Source organism: Numida meleagris, chromosome 10 (assembly GCF_002078875.1).
Source record: "Numida meleagris isolate 19003 breed g44 Domestic line chromosome 10, NumMel1.0, whole genome shotgun sequence".
Classification (NCBI taxonomy): Eukaryota; Metazoa; Chordata; class Aves; order Galliformes; family Numididae; genus Numida; species Numida meleagris.
In genome coordinates, this window is record NC_034418.1 from 1,650,489 (window position 1) to 1,677,506 (window position 27,018).

General features: G+C 56.3%; 1 protein-coding gene across 1 annotated transcript in view; it reads left to right on the top strand.

The window, feature by feature from the left end:
* VAC14 (Vac14, PIKFYVE complex component) overlaps positions 1-27,018 on the top strand; it is a 51,058-nt gene that overhangs the window by 16,976 nt on the left and 7,064 nt on the right. The window contains exons 11-14 of the mRNA XM_021408648.1: positions 2,166-2,310; positions 2,893-2,958; positions 11,075-11,225; positions 18,176-18,308. Of these exons, the coding sequence (XP_021264323.1) occupies positions 2,166-2,310; positions 2,893-2,958; positions 11,075-11,225; positions 18,176-18,308 (495 nt within the window). The remainder of the gene's footprint in view (positions 1-2,165; positions 2,311-2,892; positions 2,959-11,074; positions 11,226-18,175; positions 18,309-27,018) is intronic.

Genomic DNA, 27,018 nt, shown 5'->3' on the forward strand with positions numbered 1-27,018 from the left:
GTGGGTTAGATGGAAGCGATCGCATCTGACATCTGCCCTGGCACAGCTGTCGACACTGGGAGCCTGCATATCAGCCCGAGAGGATCGCATTAAAGCAATGCCATTACCCTCGCTCCCAAGCTCCCGCTCTGGGCTGCCTGGGGATTAGGGAGAGCTGGGACACACAGCGAGCTGCGAGCATGCTTCAGAGCTGCAGCAGCACTCACTGTGTGCAAGCAGTGCCCTCCTCCCTCGAAACGCCGCGGCGCAGAAATCTGGTGCTGCTCCAGCCTGGAGGAGCGTGGTCAATGGGACCACCACTGTGCCCATCCTTTATCCCTGGGTAGTGGGTTTTGATGAGCTCCTTTTGCACGAGCAGGTCTGGAAGTGGCTTTGTTGCCCTGCTGGCCCCTTCCTCCAGCAGTGCCACTGCAAACAGTGCAGCACTGCGTCCCCTCCACCTGCCTCACAGCAGCATCAAGGCCACCTCCACCCCAGCCCAGCCCCTCTTTCAACCTCTTCCCTTCTGCAAATACTGGGCACGTTTCTCATATTACCCGGAGCTTTTTCCATCCTGTGCAGGCACACGGTGTATTTTGGCGTGAAGATGTAATCAGGTCAAGGATTCGTGCTGCTCTGCAATCAGGAGCCTCGTGGTGGCAGGTGGAGCACAGGCTGTGTGCCAGAGAAGAGCTGGCTCCTTGGGAAAAGCAGGAAGGGGATGGGGAGAGCAGCCTCAACCAAGCTGTTCGCGTGCCTGTAAGAAGTGGGGAGCAGGAACAGGGGAATAGGGCAGGGGGAGAAAGGTGCAGCTCTGCTCATCAACAGCTCTTCAGGTTCAGAGGGGCTTAAATCCACTGGGATGCTGCTCCCAAGCTCCCCTTGGGCATACTGAGGCCTCTAAGAAGGAGCCTCCCAAATGGCCTGAACCCATCTCCCCTTCCCCTCCACTCTGAACTCTTGATTGTTTGGCCATGGGCTGTTGTTCGCAACATCAAAGCAAAACTTAGGCCAACTCAAAATGCAATTTGCAGGCCCAAGCATCTGTTCTGTGATGCAGATGAAGCAGTCAGTTATTTGCAGAGCTGTGAGGGGGCCGCAGCCTCCTAGTCTTGCCCTTCTAACATGTGTCCTGGGGAAGATCAAATCCTATTAAGCTGCCGTTCTACTTGCAAATTATACCATGAGAAATCTGCCCCTTAGGATTTCTTATCAAACACGATGCAGAGGAGCTCTGCGCACGCTAGAAAAACCTGCAGGAGCTCAGCCCAGCCTTGAATAATTCAGTAGCTTGAGCAGGAGAGGAGTGACTTAGCTCTCAAGGCAGCCCCGTAGCAGAGAGCTGCATCCCAAAAACTACTGCACATCTATGGTCCATGGTGCGAGCCTGCTGGGTTAGTGGAGGCTGAGTACCCTCACCTGGTGAAGTGGCCCCAGTGGGTAAAGCCTGAGGACATTTGGTTGGATGTTTTTTGGAGATGTCTGAGCCAACCAAGCTTGAGTTGGGTCCCGAGTGCACGTTATGGGTCTTCAGCCATTGAACTCCACACCTGATGACTGCCCTACGGACCAGTTTCTCAACATAGTCGTGCTACAGGATTCATCTAGCGTGGTGTTTTGTCATGTGTAGGTACCAGCTGTTTTGGGAAAGTGGTAAACCTTGAAGCCTGGAAGATTTCTGCTCTTTCCAAGGCAAGTTTTCAGTGCGCCGCTGTGTCTCTCACCGTGCTTCCCATTCTTGTAACAACAGTCAGAAGCTAACTTACACCATATGGGCAAATGTCTGCTCTTTGGACCCATCGTGTTTGCTGCTGACTTTCAGAGCAGATGTGGAGACTTGAGGAAAGCAGCAGTGGGGTGCAGCAAGCCAGCATGGGTGAGGCTGTGTGGCTGGAGCAGCTGGAAGCCTGTGGGCAGCCAGGCCAGAGCTGTTTGGGTGTTGCTGATCTTCCCTCCCCAGGCTGAATTTATTCCCGGCATGCATGCAGTGTGTGCCTGGCCTGCATTGCCACAACCCCTTGCAAGCCCTGGGCTTGCTTCCTGGCTCTTCTAACAGGTCATAGGGGTGATTTGGATTTCTTAGGGTTTGAGCTGAGATGCAGCCTCTTGTGTTATGGACCTCTCCACTGTGAGAGGATTGATTTGGGCATCACAGTGCTGAACCAGCTGTTCTCCTTTCCGTGCAGCTCTGAGAGAATCCAGGTGTCCTTGAACCTGGATGGAATAGTTCAGGTGTTGGACTGCCACCTTCATGACACGTCCATTGGGATGATGACCAGAATCGCAGTCCTGAAATGGCTCTACCACCTGTACATCAAGACTCCTCGTAAGGTAGGTCCGGGACTCAGCACATGAGCCCATCGCTTCCTCCGTGGACTGAGTTTGTTGGGAAGAGGCACACAAGCTTTAGTCTTTGTTCCTTAATCCACTAGGACTTGGCTCAGCTGGAAGTGCTACAGAAGGGCCAAGAGCAGCACTGACTTGCTGTAGGGCTGCTACTGCTGGAGTGTCAAGAGGCTTAAGAGTAAAACTGTGCAGTGAGAGAGCCCCCAGGCTGAAGTTGGTCAGTGGGACTTGGCCATAGTGTAGCTCTGCAGGAAAAAAAGCGGATATGTGGCTGTAGGGATGCTTGAGTGACTTGGTCGTGGGCCTTTGTAGCATGTGTAGTGGCTACAGCTGTGCTGTGCTGCCCCAGAAGTAGATCTGCCTGCAGACTGCTTTGTAAGCAAGTGTTTGCCTGCATTTTTGATGAAGGGGTTGGCTGCCACTACCCTAGTAGCTTAAGGCAGATGCTTCCAGGTGAGATGGAAAATGCTGGTGAAGCTTTCAGCAGCCTCACAGGGAGCGCTAGAGGTCCTTCGGTGGGTGTTGATCTGACCTGTGGGACTGATGCCCTTCACCTCTCTGTTCTAGATGTTCCGACACACCGACAGCCTCTTCCCCATCTTGCTGCGGACCCTCTCAGACGAGTCAGATGAGGTGAGTGCTGCAGCTCCTGCAGAAGTCTTTCTGGAAGCCCACCATCCCCACATCCAACCAGGCTTTGGAGAAGCTTTGTTTGGTATGGTTGGGTTGGACAAAGGGATTTCAAGGGCTTGGCCAGCATTGGCACTGGGGTGTTCATTCAGCCCTCTTGGCTAAATCAAACAAGAACCCGTGCAGTGAGCCCACGGAGCTGCACTCTTGCAAAGCTGCAAGCCCTCCTGTCTCAGTTAGACTGGTTTCTTTTGCATCCTCAGAGAGCCAGTCCCTCAAAACCTGCTCATATATATCTTCTTTGCCTGCCTGGGAAAACTCAAGGCTCAGATATTCGAGTCCCAGAGTGGGAGTCAAGACCCCAGTGCCACACCTGAGACTGGGTCTTGGCCAGGTCCTTGGTGAGTGGGAATTCAGACATTGTGTGGCAGCTGTGAACGCAGGAGGGGAATTGTTTCTTGCAGATGCTGTAAAATTTTAGAGGCGAGCCCTAACGAAATTGCTAAGCAGCCGCCACCACTAACATCAGGTTTGCCTGGTGGAGCTGTACTCAATGCCCCAAAGCCTCTTCTGGTTTTTCCCAGAGCCATCCCAGCACATATACATTCCTCCCACCAACATGCTGCCCCAGGCTGCAGGGCAGGCCTCTCTCTTTCTCCCCTTCCCATGTCCTTTGAATCAGAAGTCAGACGCTACCTCATAGTCTGTGTCAACATGCCTTTGAGACATCCTCTGAGCAACCACGCTGGGCCCGGCCAGTGAGCAGCAGTGCCGGGGAGAATCATAGAATCATTTGAGTTGGAAGGGACCACTAAAGGCCATCTAGTCCAACTCCCCTGCGATGAGCAGGGACACCTACAGCTCCATCAGGTGCTCAGAGGGCTCAGCCAGCAGGCTTGTAGCCTTGGCTTGACATGCTGGCCTTAGGGGCAGAGCTGAGGGCTAAGCCCATCTGCCCCACACTGTGCTTTAGGAGTTAGCTTCCTGGCAGCAGCTTGCCACCTTGTTGTTAGATCTGCAGCAGCATTGGGCTGGCTCAGAGTGAGCAAAACAAATCCAGCAGCCACGAGGGAGCTAGCTGGCTTTGGTCTCACTCTCTGTGCCTTCCTGCCTGCTCTTTGGCTTCTCAAAACAGAAAGCTCCAACTCCAGGCTTGCTCCTTCACTTTTTTCCCAGTCTGGTCTTCTCAGTATTGGCACCTTTCTCTTTTTCTCTCCCCTGCATTGCACTCTGGAGCACTTGCGGTGTTCGGGTGGGATGCTGGCAGCTTTGGCTCGCTTGGCTCAGGCCCTGCTAACACCTCTGCCTTCAGCTGCCCTGGGTTTGGATGCATCCTGCACAGAGCTGCCAGAGATCCTCAGCGTTTCCCACGCCAGACTTTCCTTGTGGAATAGAAATCACGCGCTCTCTGCACCAGATTACACGCTCAGGGCACCCAACCCCACAATAAATCCCTTGTGCGAGGGGGCTGTGAAGAGAGGAGGCAAGGGAATGAGCAAGCAAGGGAATGACTTGCACTTGCAAAGGCAAGCGGCTGCCTGGCCATTTTCCATACCCTGCTGCGTACGATGCAGACCTCTCCAAAAGAGTCCCCAAGCACACATCTGCCTTTGCAATGCTCTAGAAAGCCTGCATCTCGCAGATAGGCTCTCCGGCTTGGCAGGAGACTGCTGTGAGTCATGTTGCAATTACACTGCTTATTAATATTTGAAAAAAGCAGCGAAGAAAGGACCCTGGTGATGCATTTCCTCCATGTGACATAACTGGGAATGGCTCAAAAGTAATTTTAAGCTGATTTATTTAATCCTGTCTTCTATTTATTTAAATGCTGGGGGGTTGAGGAAATCCATCGACAAGTCAATCCATGAAACATCCCCGCTCCGCTGGCTCCCAACCAGCTCTGCTGAGAAAATAGAAGTGACCAAAATAGTAGGGGGAGGCTTCAAGCTATAAGCATTTTTTGGGAAGGGTGAGGACAAACGGGGATGGCTGACCTGGAATGTCAGCGCCCACGTTTTGCCAAGAGACCCAGTTAGGATCCACGGACGCAGCGCAGAGAAGCTGGAGCAAAGCTGAATCCAGCAGTTCCCTTTGATATGTAGACAAGTCAGGCTGCGAGGCTCCTGGCTGTCAGGCTCTGCGTCGCTGCACTGCGTCACCGTGCGCTGATCCGCACGCTTGCCCGTCCACGTGCGTGTGCGAGCCGGTTTTGAAGGCAGCCTTTAAAAGCTTCAGTGAAAATTTGATGTGGTTGAAAAACTTCCTTACGGCTCCAAGGTAACGGGATGCTGGGGAGAGTGTTTTTCTCTGCACCAGCTGCTGCTTTCATCTCTCTCAGCTCTGATACCTGCTGGCGCGAGGCTGAGAGCTGATGTCAGAGGCGGTGAAGAGTGGAAGCCCCAGCCCAGTGCCCTTGGGGTAGTGGTGTGCTGGGCTGGGCCGTGCTCGAGTGAAATGCAGTGCTGCTGCAGAGGGCAGGACCTGCTCTTTGGGTTATCACCCTCTCTGAGCTGTTGCAAAGGCAGCTCCTAGCTGGGCTGCTCGGCTCATCCCAGCCTGGAGCCCAGGTGCTGCGCTCAGGTGAACGCAGCAGAGAAAAAATGTGAAGTTATGACCCCATTTTTTTTTTTCTTGGCGTCGTTTTCCTTTCTCCAGCTCCACAATGGAGTTCTGTACGTGCCCCTTCACGCTCATCTGCTGCCGTGGGTCTCGTGGGCTGGGACTTCTGCCTGACTCAGTGGGGCTGATGCATGAATCATAGAATCACAGAACCATTAAGGCTGGAAAAGACCTCTCAGCTCCCCAAGCCCAATCCCAGCCCACCCCACTGTGTCCACTGCCCACGTCCCTCAGTGCCACATCCCCATGGCTCCGGGACACCCCCAGGGACAGTGACCTCCCCCCCCCAACTCCCTGGGCAGCTGTGCCAGTGCCTCACCTCTCTTAGAGAGAAGAATTTTTTCCTAATATCCAACCTGAACCTCCCTGGTGCAACTCAAGGCCATCCCCTCTCATCCTATCACTGCTACCTGGGAGCAGAGGTTAAGGTGGGGTTGTTGTCTGATCTGAAGCTTCATTGGAGGAAAACCCAGCTGCCTTTATGCAGGCTTTGGAAGCAGCAAGAAAATCCCAGTGATCTCTTAGCTTGCATCCTTTGGAAATGTGCTTCTGCACCTGACAAGCGATGGAGAGCTGGGGCCCTGTCCTGGAGACAGTTAGCTGAGCCCAGGCACATTGTCATTCACGAGTGTATTTTATTCCCTGGTGACAAAAGCGTGGTGGCTCTGAGCGTTGGGCTTCAGACCCTGCTTTCTGGCAGCTCTCTGAGCTGCGCCGTCCTATTAAATCCCAGCAAATTTCTCCCGTTGCGCCCGATTCCCAGCACAATGAAGCCTAACAAAAGCTTGTGCCAGAGCGAATAGCCGTCTTCGTGAGGTTTGGTTTTCAGTTGTGCTCTGTTGGTTTTAGGCCCATTGTGCTCCGGATCCCGTGCAAAGCTGAGAGCAGGGAGAGTGTGCAGAGAGGAGAGCACTGAGCGTGCCTGGCCTTTGTTTTCATGATTTTTATAAATATTTTGATGTTTATGCAGTAAGTATTTTCCAGAGAGAGACTCCGGGCACTTGGATACCAAAGCAGGGAGGTGACCCGTTCTCAAGAGGAGAAGTTGCACTTGAGGGTGTACTTCAGGGCTTTAATGGTGGGGTGCAGAGGGAGGTATATAATTTAAGTTGGGTCATGGAAAATGTGGTCAGCCCAACCTTACATCCGTGCAAGCAGCCCGTGAGCAGCTATCACGCTGCCTGGTGCAGTAGGGTGGAATGATGCTCTCTGTGTGCCATAAGGACTCAAGGAAAAGCAGGGGCACTGGGTTGAAAGCTGCTCTGTGCTCCACGTTGTGCAGGGCTGGGAGGTTTCTCGGGGCGAGGCTGGTCCACGGGGAGCAGCTTGGCTCAGCACCATTGTAGGGCTGTCATTACGTGGTTAGGGACTGAAGGGAAAGGGCTGCAGTACACGTGTACGTAGTTTGTCATAGAATCCTTTGAGTTGGAAGGGACCTTAAAGGCCGTCTGCTCCCACTCCCTGCGCTGAGCAGGGACACCCACAGCTCCATCAGTGCTCACAGCCCCGTCCCCTGACCTTGGCTGTCTGCAGGGACGGGGCACCACCACCTCTCTGGGCAGCCTGTGCCACTGCCTCACCGCCCTTAGTGCAAAGAACTTCTTCCTTATCTCCAATCCAAATCTCCCCTCTTTTAGTTTGAAACCATTTCCCCTTGTCCTGTCATAACAGTCCCTGCTAAAGAGTCTGTCCCCTTCTTTCTTCCAGCCCCTTTAGATACTGAAAGGCTGTTTTTGGGTCTGGCCATGCTGCTTTGGATGCAGCCCAGGGTGCAGTTGGCTTTCTGGGCTGTGAGGGCACATTGCCCGGCTGCCAGCCACCAGTACCCCGGGTCCTTTTCAGCAGGGCTGTGCTCTATCCTTTCATCTCCCAGCTTGTATTGACAGTGAGAGTTGCTACGACCCAGGTGCAGCCCTTGCACTTATCTTTGTTGAACCACCCCTCCTTCCTGCTGTGTTTGCTGATGCCATGAAGGTGTGCTCGCACGGCCTGGGAGGATTTTCCCTTGGCAGAGGGAGGAAGGAAGCCTTCATTCTACTCTGCCAGCTGAAGCAAATGCCACAGAGATGTGAGGAGCACTGCTCCGTCCCCTCCCAGCAGCAGGCTGAAACCCAGGGGCTGTGAAAGAAGAGAAAGAAAAGAGCTTGGCAGGATCAGAGGAGAGAAGTCACTGTGCTGGGGGCCTGAAAAGAGCCCTGGTTATATTGCTGTGGGAAGATTAATGGTGGGCTCCTCTTTCTTTTCTTGTTTTTACAGCCAGCGGAGGGGGGGGATGTGAGTTTGCTTTTCGCACCTTGCCTGCCTGGGGCCCAGCAAATGCTGCTGGTCGCACTCCTGGCTCTGGGACGGCTCATTCCTCCCTTCCTGGCTACATCTGAAAGCTAGAGAGCAAGAAAAAAAACACCAAAGCAGCATAAATGCTGCTCTGCATGCCTTGGAGGAGCCTCGGTGCAGCGAGGGGCTGCCTGGAGTCGCTGAGCAGGGCGAGGACTGTTGTGACAGTGCTGCTCCTCCATCTCAGGCCCTTTTGAAGAAGTGCTTTTACATCCCTTCCTCTTCTCCACCCCGGGGGCATCGCGCTCTGGCTGGGCTTCCATCATCTGCTCTGCTCGGCTGTTCGTGGTGTCACGCATCCCTGTCATTGCCCAGGGACATACAGGGCTGTGCTTTGTGTAGGCATGCTTTAATCTTCTCTTTTTTTTTAAGGTTTTCCTTAAATAGCAGTACCTTCAGGAGCTCAGTCCCTGCCCTTATCACGTGCAGCTGATGCAGCACCCTGGCTCTGCCCATCCGTGAGTACACCAGGAGCATCCAGGTGATGCTATACATAGGAAGGCACCCAAGGAAGCACAGGGGCATCCATCCACCTGCCCCTGCGTGAGCCAGCACACATGATGGCAGTGCTGCTACAGGCTCGACTCAGCCAGAACAAGAGGCAAATGAGCCTGACCTACATCTGAAGAGACCCACAGCTCCCTGCTCTGCGTGCCCTCAAAATCCGTGCTCTATCGGCAATGTGGAGAGCAATTTCACTGCTCCTAGGGCTGAGAAATAGCTGCTTGTTTCGAACGGCCATGCCGTAACCCGTTCCTGGCTGTGAGGTTTGCTCTGACCCACAGCCTGACCCCCTGTTTGCAGCACCGTGTGTCCTGCGAAGCCACCCTGCTTTCGGGGCTCGGTCCTGCTCGCTGCACAGTGCTGGCATGACCCAAGGAGGGATGTGTTGGCCTGAATCTCATCTCCTCCTGCAGCCCCCAGGGAAATCACACCTGAGGCTCAAGGCAGGGCAGGGGCAGTCCTCACCGCAGGACCTCCACCACGATGCTCTTTGGCATCAGCATGTGTCCTCACCAGGGCATGGAAGGGGTTGTCTGGGATCAATGCAAGGTATGGGGGAATCCCACCCTCTTCACATCCTCACTGCAGGGCTACCACGCCCTTAAAAATCCCCCAGGGCACCCCCAGCACCCAGCGCTCGGCTCCCATATGCTCTCCCAGCGCCTGACCCATCCCTTGCCTGGGAGCTGGGCATGGTTCCGTCCCTCTTGCGGAGGGATGGGACCAGCTCTGCTGGCTCAGCCGGCCCGTTGCCATGGCAGTGGCAGCCCCGTGCTCCTGCAGGATATTGCTTTCTTCCAGCTTCCATCGCAGGGATGTGCAGCGCATACCAAGCGCTCTGGCTCTGCTCCGTCCCAGCGGGGCTGGGAACGGCTCCGCAGCACACGGGGAGGAGGCTGGGCTCCCTGCCTCGTTCCCACGGCTGGAGAACCCCAGCTCTTCGTATCCACTGCTCCTCATCTTCCAGGTCCTTACGCGCCATCCCTCCTGGTTCTTATTTCCTCCGTGTTTTTGCAATTAAGAAATTCAGACCGTGTGGACAAAGGGGTAAACTGTGGGATTTAAGGCTTTGCGAGGGAACAGGGGTGATTTCAATTGTGATCCTGTTGTTGTTGCTGTGGGAGCTGCTGGTGTCATCCATGCCCAAGGTGGGCATTGTCACAGCCAGGCAGGGGGCTGGGACCATGTCATAGAACCACAGAATCAATAAGATTGGAAAAAAGCGACTAAGATCACCGAGTCCAACCCCAACCCATCCCCCCATGCCCACTGACCATGTCCCTTAGTGCCACATCCTGCTCCATGCCTGCCCCTGGCTTACCATCGGCCTCCTTTACCTGAGCAACCAAGGCTTGAAATCTCTGCAAAACCAGGAGGAGGAGAGGAATGAGTTCTCCCTATGGGGAACCACAGGCTCCCTTCCCTGGAAGAGGATGAGAGTCGATGACGTTGGTGACATCCCACGATGGCAACAAGGTCCCATCCGTGACAGCACTGCAGAGCAGCCTCAGGCTGGGCTGTGTTCTTTTATCCTCAGGGATGGTTCCTCATTGCCAAAGCTGCTGTTGTCATCTTTTCTCCTCCCCGCTGTTGCCCCGGGCTGGGACTTTGTTGTGTTTATGCCCATGGGGTCCTCCCAAGCATGGTTACCACTCTCAGAGCTGCCGCACCTTCCCACGACCAGCCCTGGGAACCACCTGCTCAGGCTAATGGGGCCTAAAAATCAGCTGTAATTACACTAAATAACTTAAGCTATCTGTGCAACACATTATCAGGGGTCCCGTTTTCAACCTGTGCGCGTTATAAAAAGCTGTTGTCATTTTTTGTTTGTTTGGGGGTGAGGTTTTTCTTGGTAGCTTAAATTCCCATCTCATGCAGCTCTAAGGAGAGATGCTCATGGCCTCGGGGAGTGCATGAGAAGTCTTCAGCATTGCACTTGCGTGTCCTGTGCTGGGTGCAGCCGTGCAATGAGCCCTTTCTGGCAGCCCTTCAGCCCTGGTACGCTCAGAGCATCAGGGAAGAGTGATGAGATGTCTGGGCCCAAGGACATTGGGTTGGAGAGGGACCCAAAATAGCTCGAGACATGAGAAGAGTCGGGGGGGAAAAAAAGCACCAACCTGTAATAACTTCTCCAGAAGTGCTATATATAGTTACATCGGCTGAGCAGATTGCTGGAATGAGGGAGCAGCTCTCGGGCACTGAGCGGGAGCAAACCCAGACCTGCCTGAACTGGGAGAAGCAAGCCGAGCTCCCAGCTGCACAGTGTGGCTTAGTTTCCCCTGCTTCCTTGGGACCTGCAGAATAGAAACTGTTTGGATTTTCCCCTGGGGCAGGAAAGAGAAAAGAACCACTAAGATCAACAAGTCTAGCCCTAGCCCACCCCCACCATGCCCACTAACCCTGTCCCTCAGTGCTACATCCCTACAGTTCTTGGACACCTCCAAGGATGGGAGTCCACCACTGCCTTTCCTGCCCCAGCTCCCGGGCAATCGTTTGAAATCTTCACTTTGAACTTGAGCAGTAGCCCTGTTTTCCTGACGTCTTTTGCATCGTGCAGGGATTTGGTGCTCACCATCCCCTCGCTCTGGCGGTGATTTTGGAAGGCAAAGCTCCCCCGCAGCTGCTCTGTGCCTGCTCACCCACGCTCTCCCTCTGCTCACAGGTTATCCTCAAGGACCTGGAAGTGCTGGCCGAGATCGCTTCTTCTCCAGCAGGACAGACAGAGGGATACGGCCCCTCCGAGGCCACAGAGCCACGACCCGGCCAGGTGGAGCTCCACGTCCCCATCCGAAACAGCCAGCTGAGCTCCTCCGGTACGTGCCCTGCGCTGCGCTCCGTGGCTGAATGGTAGGCCAGGGCTGCCTGTGTTATGTTGCTCTTTCTCCTCACTCATCTTCTAGGATAAGAACCCGATTAGCAGCAATATCATAGAATTGTTACGATTGAAAAAGACCTCTCAGCTCCCCAAGCCCAACCCCAGCCCACCCCCACCGTGCCCACTGCCCACGTCCCTCGGTGCCACATCCCCACGGCTCTGGGACACCCCCAGGGACAGTGACACCCCACATCCCTGGGCAGATGCTGCAGAGCTTGGCACAGGAGGACATTGTCATTGCCCTTCTTTAGGGGACCCTGGGTGCCAGCATCTCTTCTTGCAAGAGCCCTCAGGGCCTCTAGAAGCGGCTCAGGCCAGGTGCTCGCTGCAAGCCCAGGTGCCCAGCGCACGCACAGCTCTGTGCCCGTGATGCAGCGCGTTGCCAGCTCGTGGCTGCGTGTGCTGAATGCGAACGGTGGCGTTGCTGTGAGCGCTGCGGAGACCTCGGAGGAGAGATGCAGAAGGGCAGCGCTGTTGTTTGGAGAGCGGGGGAAAAAGCCCTTCATTAATCATCCCAGCGCACTGGGCGGCTTTTTCCACCTCCCCCTGTCTGTGGCTCATCCTCCACAGTTCCTTGGCTGCCCCTTCTCCTCGGCTGCTGCTGTTGCTATTTCGGAGCCTCCCCGTTGTGCTCCTCACGCCAGGTCGGCCCGGCCAAAGGCAGATTTCGTGTCAGCTGTGGATTGTAAACTCAGAGCAGAGCCAAGGCAGCCTCACCCTGCGCAGCAGAACCAGCGCCGCAGCCGTGCGTTCCGCTGCCTGCATTTGTTTTCTTTGAAGAACACCGATTATTCCCCCCCCTCCCCGCACTGCAGCAGATAGCAGCCAGGTTTTGGCAATCCCTGGGCTGCGTGGAGTGGGTTTTCCTGCTGCTCTACCCACCTGGTGCACGCAGGACGGAGGGAGGGGGGGACGCCTGGTGAGGTGCTCTGGGAGTGTCACCGATGTGCCGGTGTCACGGGTGAGCCCGTGCAGGTGGAGCGGCCTCGCGGTGCTGCCCGAGGGCTGCGGTTCAGCTCACGCCGATGGCTGTCTGAGGTTTCCTTCCTTGTGGATTATCTAAAAATAGCAGGCTGCATGGCGCGCGGCCGAACGGCTGCCGTGGCCCCTCGGCTCTCTGGAAGAGCAACTTGGCTTCGGTTATGCGAGTGGAACGCTGAAGAGGAGTCCGGTGCTGCTCTCCACGTTCAGCAGTGCTGCTGCAGCCGGGGCTCCAGCTCTGAGAAGCCACACAGGTTGCGATGCGTTCTGCTTTGGTCACCTGGTTTGCTCTCTTTTTCTTTAGAGATGTATCCAGGGTTGAGCTTTGCACATGCGTTGGCTTTTACCCAAAGGAGGGTGCTCCCCAGTTCTGTAGGTGGGATGTCAGCTGCGCAGGGCTCACAGCAGGGCTGGGAGCCTCCTGTGTCGTGGTGGGAAAGCGGGGACTCTTCGAGACAGCTCTTTTTGCTGAAGGGTTGTTTTGGTGGGGGTGGTTTTGGGTTTGGAACAAAACCAGTAGAAATCCCTACATCTGAATGTGGTGCTGGAGAGCAAAGCCAAAGTGGCACCGAGGAGCCGGGTGTGATTGTGTGGCTGCACCAGCAGGACAGGCGCTGGTTTCTACTGGAGTGGACAAGAGCAAACCTCCCCAGGTGGTTGTGTGTCTGTCCTACATCCCAGCACACAGCTCTGCAGGTGGGTGAGTGTGGCCATCTCCAGCCCTTGGCTTGGCAGCAGCTCTCTGTGCCACCCTCCCCACACCTGCTCCCCACGCAGGCAGCAGGGGAGGCAGAAGGGGCCCGTGCCACGCCGTGGGCTTCCCCCGCTTCCTCTCTCACCCTTTCTTCCCTCGGGATGTGTTTATGCAGTTGTTTCCCTGCCATTCACTCGGGTTTCCTTCAGATGCTCGGTGATTAGTCAGGAAAACAGTGTCCCACTTCCGCAGCCCGTTCCCAGCTCGGGGTTTTATTTAGCCGCTTTGTTCTCCCGTTACATAAGGTCAGCCGTCCTCCGATGGCGGTCTCCCAGCACAATGAGGTGAGAAGCGGGGTGTGTGGGAGCCCTGCAGGCCTCCTCCTGCCTGCACGGGGCGGCTGAGCCTTCTGCAGTCCCTCTGTTACCTTCTGCCACCCCTCCCTTCCCTTCTGCATGCTTTTCCCAGGGCTCCGTGGAGGTGTAGCTGGAGAAAACCCGAGGGAAAGCCATGCGTTTTCTCATTGCCACGTCTCGCATTTGGCATCTCCAGTGGGTCAAGTGCTGCTGGAGCATCCCTGATGTGGAGGCAGATGGTGAGCTGTGCGCCAGGCGTCCTGTTTCGGTGACCCTGGGTGACAGGAGCTGCAGGGGCTGGCACCTCTTTGGAGTGACAGTCCAAGCACCCACCTGGCTTCCAGCAGCTTTACCTCGGGGGTGTTCTGCCAACCACACCAAAGTCAGGTGCAAGCAGCAGATGGCCCGCGAGTGGTTGCCACCATGGCTAGCACGGGTGCAGACCCTCCAGCCTACTCCTCCAGCTCAGTTCTGCGCCGTTGGAGGGCAGCCCCTCCGGAAGGCTGCCAGCCCCAGCAGCTCCGTGCACACACCTCTTCCTGCCTGCACGGCTCTGCACGGAGCAGCACCACGACCCTTTGTTCTGCAGGAGGCACCTTCCTCTCCCTGCAGTCCCTCCTGCCTGGCTTCCTGCCGGAGGTGGTGGGGACACCGGCGTGCCCTCGGAGCACATCACACCAGAGGATGTTTACAGGGAGGCTGACTTCATACGTGGGTGTGCTAACACGCTTGAGGTCATTAGTTTCAACCAGCGGCGCTCAGGATTCTCTGGATTACCGAGCCTGCTAAAAGTCCCTGAGAAATGTGGTCTCCTTTGTTCAGGCAGTGATGGGAAGGTGATGAGTGCCGTGCCACCTCCTGGGCTTCTCTCTGTCCCCCTCGGTCACTGCAAAGCAAAACCCATCCGTGCTCATCCTCTGCTAAAGGTGAGGACGCAGCAGATGCCATCAAATGGAGTGCTTGCTCTCAAAGGAGTGATTTGCCAAAGGGTTTCATGGGATCAGGATCATGAAAGCAGGGAGTAAATGAGGGATCTGTCCCCACTGAGCGCTCTCAGCTCAGCACCCTGAAAAGGATGAGGGTCCCCTAATGACAGCCTGAAAGACAGCAGAAGAAGCCTCATTGGGCATCCAGGTGTGCCTCCTCCCCTGACCATCAGCCATGGGGTGATGCCAGCTGTCTGCCATGCCTGCAGCAGGGCATGGACCGGGCACCGCTGTCCCCCACCGGGGACCACTTAGTGCTGAGCCACGTGCTGAGGTCTCCCAGGTGGCAAAGCCATTCAGGGAGGGCAGCAGCGGCTGCACGGGGGGCAGCACAGGAGCAGGCAGGGTGCAGCCAGGGCCACGCACCATCAGTAGATTCAGAGTGTTCATTTCCTCAGCAGCATCCTGTGCTTCAGAGAGGGCTGAGCTGACGTCTCTCAGAGCCCAGCTGAGCTGCCGACACACTCGCATCTGTTTCCAGCTACGCCCCATGCTGGGTTTTGCAGGGGGAGTCTGCCTTTATTTTATTTATTTTTTTACGGCTCTATTTTTATCCTGCTCTGCGAGGCTTTGCTCCGATTGAAAACATCCTAGGGAAGGGAAGGAAGGGAAGAAGGCTGCTGGGGCAGGCACGGAGCAGATTCCCACGTCTCTGCGTGGGGCTGTGCTGAGCTCCGTGGGGCTGGGGCCAGCTGCATGCAGGGGTAGCCAAGGGAGGTCAGTGCTGGAAGCATGAGGTCCAAGGGAATGGGAGGATGCTGGGCTCCAGCAGCCCCATCCACACGCAGGGCACGGCAGTGGGACGCGGGAGCTGCTCTGTGTGGAAGCTGGAAATCATGCTAGAGGTGATGCATCCTCCCAGAGCCTTGATGATACAAAGCGTTTTGAGAGCGAGGAAGCAGCCTCCAGTTACCCCTTTTTTATGGGAGTGAAGACACAGCACCCACTCTGCAGTGCTCCGTGCCAGCTCCCGGCTGCTCCCCCCCGTATCCCGGTCTGGGTCCCTGCTGCAATTGCCTCAATTACAATGCGAAGTCAATCACTGCAGCTAAACCAGCACCAGAGTCCTGGTGGGTGCTCATTAAACAGCTTACGCTGCTTTAGCACGCTTCAGAAAGGAACCAGTTCTGGTCGAATCACACTTCAGTTTGGTTTCAGTGGAGTTAAGCAAGTCCGCACTGGTTTTAATTAAGCCCAGTTTGAAACCAGTTGTGGGAAATTAGCAGAACTTGTGTTCTCTGCGACGCTGAAGTTTGGTGCTTAGTGGCTGATGTAGGCAAATCCAGTGCCTGAGCATCTGGGGACACTTTGGCACTGCAGGTTTGGAGCCTTCTCCGTCCGCCAGGCAACCAGGTGGCCTGAAGGAGCCAGCCTGCGTGACAATATATATTTATAAGGCCCTTAATATGGATTCCTAATTGCCTGTCTCTTTTGATTTATAACACGGCCACATGAGCGATGAGAGTGCAGCGGCGGCGTGGTGAGAGCAGGGATGCTGGCCTGGGTGGTGCAGGAGCCCACTGCCAGCCTGGGAGCTTCCCTTGGTGAGGTTTGCTGCTTCCCAGCCCAGGGAGGTGCAGAGGGGCTTTCCCTCTGCCCGAGGCAGCAGTGGATCCCTCGAGGGGGAGAGCAGTTGCTTCGGGTGTCACTCTGAGCATCACAACTCAGCTGAGAGGAGGAGCTGGGAGCAGTCAGTGAATCATAGGATCATTAAGGTTGAGAAAGACCGCTCAGATCCCACCCCAGCCCACCCCCACCGTGCCCACTGCCCACGTCCCTCAGTGCCACATCCCCACGGCTCTGGGACACCTCCAGGGACGGTGACCCCCCCCTCCCTGGGCAGCTGTGCCAGTGCCTCACTGCTCTTTTGGGGCAGAAATTGTTCCTAGTATCCCACCTGCAGATCCAACCTGCTGCAGACCAAAAATTCCATTTTGCTCCTATTGCAGCTGATCCTGGGCTGCGTTCTGTCATTCCTCTAGGGATCTTTCTTCCTCCTGCTCCTCCTCGGTGCCAACAACCAAAACCTCCAGCAGCCCCGCTCGTGGTGCGTTCGCAGCCGATCTGGCAGGTTACAAATCTGCAAAGACTCGCTCTAGGGGAAGGGGGAGAGGTGCAAGCTTCAATGAACCAAGCCACAGTTTTCGTCACACCTCTCTGCCTGTCTCTCGTGCTGCATGGAAACACTGAAAGCTGCTCACACAGATCTCCCACGCCGGATCTCGGTGCTCTGAGCCGTAACCCGCGGGGCCGCACGCTGAGCTGTATTAAAGAGCCGTGGGGATGAGGCACTGAGGGACGTGGGCAGTGGGCATGGTGCTGATGGGTTGGATTTGGACGTGGGGGTCTGAGAGGTTTTGTCCAACCTTAACGATTCTGTGAGTCTAAGATGTGTCGTGTTATTGGTTTCCAATTGCCACCACTGGAAGTCGTGCAGCGAAGCGGTAAGACTGAAAGATGCAGAGGGGATGGTGGCAGATCCAGGGTGAGCACCGTGCTGCTGCCCAGGCACCAGGGAGGGGCAGAGATGTGATATGGGGAGTCCTGAGGATGGAGGGACTCGCAGGGGCAGAGCTTCCCCTGGGTGGGTTCCAGCCTCAGTGCGTTGGGTTGGGTGCAGGACTGCCCCGTGCGCCGCTGTGCGGCTGTTCCCCATTTCCAAGCCCTGGTGAGAAGTGCTAACAGCTGGAGCGGTGACACGCCGGGCACGGCTGTGGTTTCGCTCTGGGTGATCCGTGCCTGGGAACAACCGCACCTTTGTTTCAGAGCACGTTGTCTCAGCAGTGTAATATTTTTGCCCGGATCAGCTTACCTGCAGCTGAGGGGAAACACGATGCTGTGGCTCACACTTGTGCTCGGGGAGATGCCTGCTTCAAAGCACGGCTCGGGGCTTCAGCTGTACTGGGGAAGGGGATCCCATGGGAAGCAGGCACCCGTTCCTCTGCAGCAGGTTTTGCTCCATCCTTTTGGATGCCCACATCTCCCCCCCCCCCCCCCGCTATCACTGCCATCAGCGCGGTGGGAATCAGCCCAGCGACTTTTCCATCAGCCCAGGCTTCGGCTGCCTGATTGCCTTTTTAATTGGCTGCTCCGTGCTCCGCTGAATCCCGACAGAAGCAGACACCACTCATAAATCAAACTGCGCACGTTTCCACCGGCGCCCGATGGAAGCCCTGACCATGTCGGGCTGCTCGCAGCCTCACCGTGCTCCTCCTCACCTGCAGCCTTTGTAGGGGATGTTAAGGGAGAGCCTTGCAACCAGCCACGGTGGTGCTGCTCACCCAGCACTCCCATGCTGCGTACCCTTGTGATCCCTTTGCCATCCTAATCCTCCAGCCTTGAGCCAAGCGTGTAAGGAGGAAGCATGAAAGAGCCTTCCAGTCCCTAAGCTTGGCTCCCTGCTGCATTGTGACCGGGGTTCTGTGCCCTTCCAGACCAGCCCTGGGGCACAGGGAGGTGACACACCAATTGGGCCTGTGTCACCTGCAGGAACGTGGTGATCCAGGGCTAAACGTGTGGCTTGGGGCGTCTCTGGCACATGGGGGCTGTCTGCTTTGTGGGATGGCTTTACACACATTACCCAAAGATATGGGATTGTGGCTTTACTCAGAGCTTGGGTACCCCTTCTGTCAACTGCTAGAACTGATGGGATCTGTGGCCATCTCCCACAAAGCCCATTTCAGCCCTGTGTGCTTCCTCAAGGCTGGGAACACCTTGGGATACTTCCCCTGGCATGGAGAGGGCTGGCTCTGCTCAGACTGAGGCTTGGAACTCCTGTTTTCACGAGTGCCCTGACCGTATTCTGGGTGTCTGCGCACTGATTGAGGCTGCTTTGGCCAACGTGTCCCATCTGCTCTCATTTCCTCCCCAGGACCTAAAGGCTTGGAGTGCTCTCCCTCCACCCCCACCATGAACTCCTACTTCTACAAGTTCATGATCAACCTGCTCAAGAGGTTCAGCAGCGAGCGGAAACTCCTGGAGACGAGAGGAGCCTTCATCATCAGGTCAGAGCCCCCAGCACCGCGTGGGCAGGGTGGGCTGGGGGAGGGGTCCGAGCTCTGCACCCTCCCGCATCACCAGCAGCCAGAAGTGGTTTCCACAAGCCTCCCTTGCTTGCTGGTAGTCCATGCTGACGTTTCTAGAGCAAACAGACTTGCCTTTCGCATGTTGAGGCACCACCATATTTCTTGCTCCCAGCCCCCGAGGCAAAGTATCTCCCTATTAAATAGTGTTGTCAGATCCTGTTTGCGCTGAGAAGTGAGCAGAGCAGCAGGAGCAAGAGGGCAGGCTGTGGCTCAGGGTGCCAAATGGACCGAATTCTTCCACCTGGCTCGGCTCAGGGCGCTGCAGATCAGCGTGGCTTCACTGGGCGCTCAGTGCTTGCCCGGTGGAAGCTTCATTCTCAACACGGATGGGTTTTGCTTCCACTATTAAGGAGCTGCAATCAGGCACCGAGGCTGGAAAACCGAGTGTTATGACAGCTGGCAGAGCGTCATCTTGAATGCAATGAAATCTGGGGCAAGGGAGACAAATTCCTCGGCTCGCTTCAAAATAATGGACTTAGCAGTCAAGGCAAGGCAAGGTCGAGGCAAAATCAGCAGGGATGTTGGTGGGAGGGGGCAGGACTGGGGTTCCCTCCTCCCTTGGTTTTGGTGCGGTGGCATCAAGATGTGCTGGAGGAGCACAAAGCCCAAGCACACAAGAAGAGAGCTGCTTCTCCAAAATGTGTGAGCTTCACCACTGGGAGCTGTGATGAGAAAACAAAGCACGTAGAGCTCCCAGTCTGCTAAGCCAAGCTGGGTCATGAGTAGTAACTGCTGGGCATGAGCACTGCGTCCTGGATCGGGCTCACCCTAATGTTTTGTGCCTTTGGGCAGCCTGAATGAGCGCAGGAAGTTGCTGCACAGCCCCTGGTTGGACAGGGGCACATGTAAAAGCTCTCTCATATGATGGCCACCTCCAGTTCTCTCCGGCTGCCATGCTGGAGGTGTGCTGGGAGCCCCACTCGAGCTGGTGCTGCTTACAGGGACTCATCCCCCAGGGTCCGGTTGTGCAAAAAACCCACATCAGTGCGAAAAAGAAGGAAAAAATCTGAGTTGACTCTTTGTCACGTCATGTTGTGGCTCACGTGCGCCCTGGGCTGGGGCCGAGGCAGCAGTTCTGGGAAGGGTGAGCCCCAGGCACCGCTGAGTAACTCTGAGTCCTACTGACGACAGCGCGAGCGCTGGCTTAACTGCATCGGGGTAAGGAAGATGGGAACAGAGCAGGAGAGGTTTTCCAGGACTCTCTGGAAAAGATTGATCTGCTGCCAGAGGGACCCACCAAAGGCAGAGCCTCGCACTGCTATTTTTAGCTGCTTCCCAAATGAAAGCCATATGCGTCCTCCCGTGCTGCATCCCTCTGCTGCCCGCAGCACGCTCAGCTGTTGGGCACAGTGGGTGAGGAGCCGGCCCCACGCTTCCACCTGGGAGACGTGGGGAGATCCCATCCCCAGCTCACCCTCTGCCACCAGGGATGGTGGAGCTGGGGCTGGGGCGGTAGGGAAGGAGATAAACCTGTTAGCTTAGGTAATGATTGCCAGCCCAGGGATTAGTGCTCGATGGAAAGGGAAATGTTGCACGGGGTTTACAGCCCACGCAGCATTTTTCCCTGTCACGTTGGCAGTGCTGGGTGAGTGAGGTCAAGCGGAGGGGCTGTGGTAAGGCAGTTTGTTTTCCAGCCTAGCTCAGTCTTGAGCGTGTCTGGCTGCTGATTCCAGAAGGACTTTGGTCCCTGTCCTGATGAGCACCAGAGGCAGAGGTCGCGGGACACTGGGTGCCCAAGGAGCTGGGATATGGGGTCCTTGCTCTTCAGGTCTGTAGGTACACAGAGAAGCACCCATGCCTTGCTCACCCTGCCACCTGCCCTGGTGGCATCCAGCACTGCATGTATGGCACGATGCAGCCTGGCATGCAGAGCGAGCATGCGGCTGCAGTAGAGCCTGAGGTAGGAGGAAAGGGGAAGGGAAACACCCAGGAAGGGGCTCTCCAGGGCTGCTTGGTGCATACCTGATTTCAGTGCCCCCTGACCACTTAGAAGACCTGACTTCAAAGGGGATGTGCCAAGGGGCCTGTGCTGCTGCTGATGGGTCCCGCAGAGCAGGTCGAGGTGCTCATCTCCAGGGCTGAGAACCATCTTGCGTTCGGAACTAGCTGCCCTGCCTCCTCTTTTCTACCAAAAGTAGCTCCAGAGCAGTTATTAGAGACAGATTCTGTCATTTCCTTCAGTGTTACCTCTCCCCTTGATGCACAGAGCTGAGCCCTTCCTGCTAGCGCAGAGCTATCTGCCCCAGCTGGCACATGGCACTGAAAGAGTCCTGGCCTTAGCAGAGCCTTTAAGCAAGAGGAAAACATCCCCGTTCAGCTACTGGCCTCCTGATGTTAGTCTGGAACAGCAGAAAAATGCAGAGGAGCTTCCAAAGCATCACATGCCTTTTGGAGCCACATGGCCGGCCTCAAAGCAGAGGAACAGCCGCTGTGTCGGGGCTTGTCCGGGCAGCCAGCACAGAGGTTTCCAGGCTGGATTTAATGCTCGCCTGATGGTGGGATGTGGAGCAAAAGGCTGAGCCCTGTCCCATAGCAGCGGGTTTGTTGCTGGGAGCGCAGGGCTGGTGACCCACAGCATGCTGCCAGTGGCTGCACGAGACAACCCATGGGCTATGCAGTGGGCTGGACGTGTCCATGTGCTGGGTGTGCTGCAGGGCAGGGCTTGGCTTTGGAGCCCTTTCTGGGAGTGCCAGAGGCTGCCTGAGTCAGCACTTTGCTCCAGCCGAGACACAGGCACTGCCCAAGCTTGTCTTACAGAGCTGGGGAGTGAAATCCCTGTGGTGCAGCAGCCTCCTCCCGTGGGGTGCGTGCAGTGAGGTGGCCATTGGACTGGGATCCATCACCTTGGATTTCCCTGCTTTCACCCTGGGGGGCACCCGAACCCCATGGGGTCACAGGCTGATCCAGTCTGCTGGAGCAGATGAGGTTATTTGGCCAATGGAGGGCATTAGCCGTGAGCTGAGAAATCCCAAGATTCCCACTGGGCAGCGAGTTTGGGTGGGGAAGGGTTCACCTGCAGAACTGGCTCCACACCCTGCACTGTCCTTGGGATCTCAAAGTCCCGCCGTGCCAGAGAGCAGGTGCAGCCCGGCTTTGCCAAGGATGGGGATGCTTGAATGCAGAGGAGGCAGAGGAATTCAGCTTAGCCCGTCACACTGGGCAGAGCGGTGCCCATGGTTTGGGGTCGGTCTCCTCTTTTGGGTTCCTTCTTTGGACATCTGCCTCCACCCGACAACACAGAGATGACGGAGATGCTGGGAACCCCATATGGAGCTGCACAGCGGTAAGGGGATGTTGAAACCCTCGGGGGTCTTGGTTAAGGTTAGGGTTAGGGTTAGAGTCCGGGTCCTGCTGTGCTGCCACCATCCACTGGTGATGCACTGCTCCATCCTCACCCTGAGCCCACTGATGCTGGAGGTTCCCATGCACAGAAAATCCCTCTGTCCCCCCCTCCAGCATCAATGCCACGCGCAGAACAAAACCCACATTTGTCTTCGCGTGAACCATTCAGCTTGTCCTCAGCAAAGCGCAGGAAAAAAATAGAAAAAAAAAAAAATGCAGCCCCTTTGATAAACTGTGATATGAACTCGGGTAAAATCCAAACAGCTGTGATCACTACAAGGGGAGCTTCTGTGTCGGGAGGCAGCGAGGCTGCGAAAACGCATCGCACTGCCTGCCAGGATGCTCTCTGGCCGCCTGCCCTTTTGCTTTAATGAACTGTGCACTTTCCCCCTCCCTCCCCGTTGCCTTGCAGAAAGGAATAACTGGAGAAAGCTGTTTCGGTTTGGTTTTTTTTCCTCCAGTTTGCACAACTGAGAGGAGCAGCGATCCCCAGCCCCAGGCTTGGAGAGCGGCGCCGGGATGGGGCAGAGGGCCCCAGATGTGGGTTGTCCCCATCCCAGCCTGTGGAAGGTCCCCAGGTGCCACCCACCGTGCCCTGTATGTGGGTCAGCCCCCACCCTGCCACCAGCTTTATGTAAGAACCATTAGCATGCTGGCGGCTTGCGCACTTCCCAGCCCGTGGGGGCTGCTGGGAGCGATCCGCGCTGCACCCCTGCCCTTGGCTCTGCTTTCATTGCCCTGCAAGAGGAACCCGCTTCTCACGCGCTAATTGGGGCAGGCCGGAGCTTTGCCATCAATGCACTGTCCCCATTTCATCCCTGCAGGCAAACAAGTTTGGTTGATCCTGATTTTCCTCCCTTGGGCTCGTTGCCTTGCGCATCCCTGCCCATTCCCCAAAACCTCCTCCCTGCAGCTTGGCATCCACCAGCAGCCATGGGAAGCCCTACTGGCAGCAATGGGAATCCCAACCAGCAGTGATGGGAATCCCAACCAGCAGTGATGGGAATCCCAACCAGCAGTGATGGGAATCCCAACCAGCAGTGATGGGAAGCCCTACCAGTAGTGATGGGAAGTCCTACTGGCACCCCACGTACAGAGCAGTGCTGGAAGCCCTACCAGCAGCTCGGGCTTTGAGGTGGAGGAGATGGAGGATGTTGTGCCTGCTGGGTTGAAAGGAGGTGGGACGTTCCTGTCCCGGCGTTCAGCTTCTGCTGCAGAGCATCCCGGTGGCTCAGGAAATGGGCTTTAAGCATCCTCCACTCCAAAGCTGCCTTGGGACCTGAGGAGCTGATGTGTTTTCCTGTAGAAAAATGGAAAACACATGTGAGCAGCAGCACCGAGTGGGCTGGGACTCGTCAGGGTCAGCGAGAGTGTGGAGGGGAGGAAGGGGAAGTGTGCACAGGGGAGGAAAATCCTTGCAAAACGGCCAAGTTCCTTCCAGGGGCAGCTCCTGGGGGTTTCAGGTTCTCTCTGTCTCAGTGCTTTCCCTGCAATCTCAGATTGGTGCACGGAGCATGGTACGTGATGCACGGTGCAGGTCCTCGGCCATGCACCAGGTACACTTAGGTGGCACCTCGGGGACATGGGAGGGAGCATCCAACTGCTCTCATCTCACATGGGCCCACTGTGCAAAGCTGCTGGGGCACCTGGGGCTTCTAAACCACTGCCCAGCTGTGGATGTGGTTCTGTAATGGAGTGTGCTCTCTGAATTGCCTTGTTGGGATGGTGAGGGCTCCTCCGGAGCTGCCAACTCCTCGAGTAAGTCAACGCGTGGGAAGGAAGCACTTCCCTTCCTCCGAATGTGGGAGTGCTCGTAGTGACTGAATGAACAATGCAACACCCAGGGAAATTCCCATTTTGTCGGAGCAGGGACTGGAAGGAGCTGCAGGCAGCTCCCAGCCTGCCTGGGTCGTCATCGACCACATTGCCTCTAGGTCAGCAATCTGCTCCTTGGTCACAATTCCATGGGAAGGAATCGGAGTGCTTTTATTTCCCCTCCTTTGAGAAAAGCGACGGGGAGGGCGAGTGCAGCCCCAGCTCCCACCTCTGCAATCTGTGCACACCCCAAAGTGGAGCAGCCTCCCCCAGCTCCCGGCGCAGCGTTGCGCCCGCTCCTTTAACCTATTTTATTGGCAGTGGAAAGAAATTATAGGGGTAGAAATAAGGCGCTTGTCAGTTTTCGTGAAAATTAGGCCACAGCTGTCAGCCTGAAAGGGAAGCACGCATCTCAAAGGGAAGATCTTCGGAGATGCGTTACGCATCTCCCACCCCCTGCCCTTCCTCCCTCCAAACCCTTCACGTGGAAGAGGAAGGAGGTGAAAACCCGAAAGCATCATCGCTGTGTGTGTGCGTGCCCTGGGGGCCAGCAGCTGCTGGGGCTGAGTCACTGCTCTCCCCGGCAGTCTGCAGCACGCACTGCAGCCAGGGTTTCTGCTCTCGCGGGCACGGTGTGGCCAGAGCCAAGGTTTCAGCCCCGCCAGGCATGTGCCGTAGGAGCCCTGCAAGCACAGGGCTGGGATCCTGCCAGGCCCCGCTGCTGGTTTTACTGTCAGCGGGTTCACAAGTCAGAGGGGATGCTGCAGGCTTTGCGGGGCTTTTTGCTTTCCTGAGGGCTCTGCAGGGGGAGAGCCTCCTGGAGGTGCTCAGCTCAGCACTCGGGAGCTCTGCAGCCAGGGTAACGTCATCCGTGGGTCTCTGTGGGGCTCTTTGGGTGTGTGCTGGTGGGCATGTGCCCAGTAGCCTTCACCTGGGGCTGTCCCATCTGTGTAAGGGCTCAGCGATGCCTTGTGCTGAGCAGCTCGTTAACTTCCCAAATTCAGTTATTTTTAGCTGCCGACCCATCCCAGAGGACATCAGGAGTTGATCACCTTCCATGTGAACTCTTCTTTCTCCATGGTGCTGCACTGTTCCTCCCTCCCAGATGGAGCTGTGGTTATCACAGGTCGAGTGAGCAGCTGGAGGGTTGGAGATCTGCTTTGCAAACCGCAGGTGACCTCTTCCAAGGGCACCATTGTGTTGGAGTGCGTCAAGGCATTGCACCACCCGTGTTTGAGCGTGGACTGCTCCTTGCCAAATCCTTCCACAAGGATTGCAGGCCAGTGCTTGCCTTTGCCTCGCTCGGTGCCTGCTGTTCCTTGGCTCTTCCAGTCCCTGGGGGTTCCCAAGCAATGTGGCATCAGAGAGGAGCATCGCAGGGAGCAAAGGGCTGAGGCTCTGTGCTTCGTTTCCAAATCCAACAACGCACCTCTACCTCTGCACGGTTCTGCCCATCTCCAGACCCAGCAAATGCAGGTGGAGAGGCTTTTTGGGGAGGAACTCCAGAGGAGCAGAGCATCTCTCTGGAGCCATTCCCGTTGTAACCTCAATCCTGCTTTTCCTGGTGCTTGAGAACAGCGGGTGGCTCCAGGCGCACGGAGCAGGCTGGATTTCACCTGCTGTTCCCAGGAAGTGGAGACTGTGCAATCACACGCGGGGACTCATGGCATTAGGGCGGCTCGGAGCCGAGCTGGCACGGCGGCGTGCAGCAGTTGTTGCGCTAACGGCAGCAGGAGCACCGTGGGAGGGTTTTCTTGTTTGCAGTGAAACACTCCGCGCTTTTTCCTTTCGGAGCAAAAGCTTCTCAGGGGTTGTCTGCAGCTTCTCGAGATCCGGGGGCAGAGCCTGCGTGCCTCTTCCCGGCTGATTCGGCAGCAGGAGGTGGGCTGAGCGTGCCGGGGCTGGGTGCTCCTCGTGCCCTGTTGGTGCCATGGGACGAGAGCGGTACCTGGAGAAAAGGAGCATCAGAGATGTAGCTCTCTGGGAACATCTCATGGTAGTGGAGCGCCAGCTGGGAAAAAACATGAGGCTTTCCAGGTCTTCCCAAAACGCACTCATTGCCTTTGATCTCTTGCTCGTAGTCCTGGTTGACCTGACATCCCAAAGAGCAAGCCTTGAGCCTCCAAAGCCCAGGGGCCTCCATGGCAAAGCATCAAGGAGAGTCCAAAAGCCACATGAAAACAGAGGCAGCTGGCACCAGCCCTGCTTGCTGCTCTCGCTGCCTCCCTGGCTCCAGCGGGCTCTGTGGCCACACGGGGCGAGCCGGGACGGCACCCAGCTCCACACTCATCCCTGGCCAGGCCGTGCTTTAGGATGTCCAGCAGATGCTTCCAAAGCGCCCAGAAATCTCCTACGTGAAACACGATGAATTTTTTAAAGCACGAGCCGTCGTCGCTGTTGCCATGGTTTCCATTGCCCTGCGGCCGGATTCGGCAAAGGGAAGGGGGGGGGGAGAGAAATGGGAGGCCGTGATTTCCATCCGGATAAATGGAAAGCCATGATTTCCATCGGGATAAATGGAAGGCGGTGATTTCCATCCGGAAAAAATGGAGGGCAGCGATTTCCATCCAGATAAATGGAGAGCAGTGATTTCCGTATGGAAAATGGAGAGCGGTGATTTCCGTCCGGATAAATGGAAAGCAGTGATTTCCATTTGGATAAATGGGGAGCCATGATTTCCACCCGGAAAAATGTTTTTTTCCTTCTGCACCATCACAGCGAAGGAAGGGGGAACCAGGAAAACATATCTTCACAACTTCCCTGTGTTCTTCTCCCTCTCCTCTCCCCATCCTATTTCTATCTGCGTCCCAAAGGCTCCCTCTGGAATCCTAAGGGATCCTAAAGGATTCCAGCTGTGGAGCCGCCTGGGATGCTACTTTTCCTGGCAGGGACAGGGATGGGGATGGGAGGAAGGGTGGCAAGGAGCCTTTGGAAAGGGGAAGGGAGTGGAGGAAGAGGAGGGTGGGGAAGAAGCACAGAGGGGCACTGCCTTGTTCTGGCATGGGCAGAGCTGACAGGTGGCCCCAAAGGGCTCCCCATCACCTTGGATGAGCCCAGTTTCCAGGCATTGTGCTGGCCCTATGTAGACCCGTGGCTCTGATTCCAGGAGAGCTAGACTCCAGGGCTGCCCCACACCTTGCTTTTCTTCCCCTTGGGTCCCACTGGGGACAATGCGGTGGCATTCACGGGGATGACATTTCAGGGCAATGAGCCGCGTCCTTCCATCGTCACAGCAGCGCACAGGCAGCATCCCATTTAGCAGCAGGGGGATGGATGGGTGAGCAGCAGACAGCGTGGTCACCACCCAGGTTTTTAAGCTGTAGAGCTGCTAAAAAAAGCAAATCACACCTGGCTGTGTCTCTGCAGGAAAAGTGTCTGCCTGGGAAGTCAGTGGGAATCAGAGCAGAAGGTTATGGGGTGACCCATACAAGGGGAGGCTGAGGAGCAGGGAGCAGAGCTGCGGGTGCTGCTT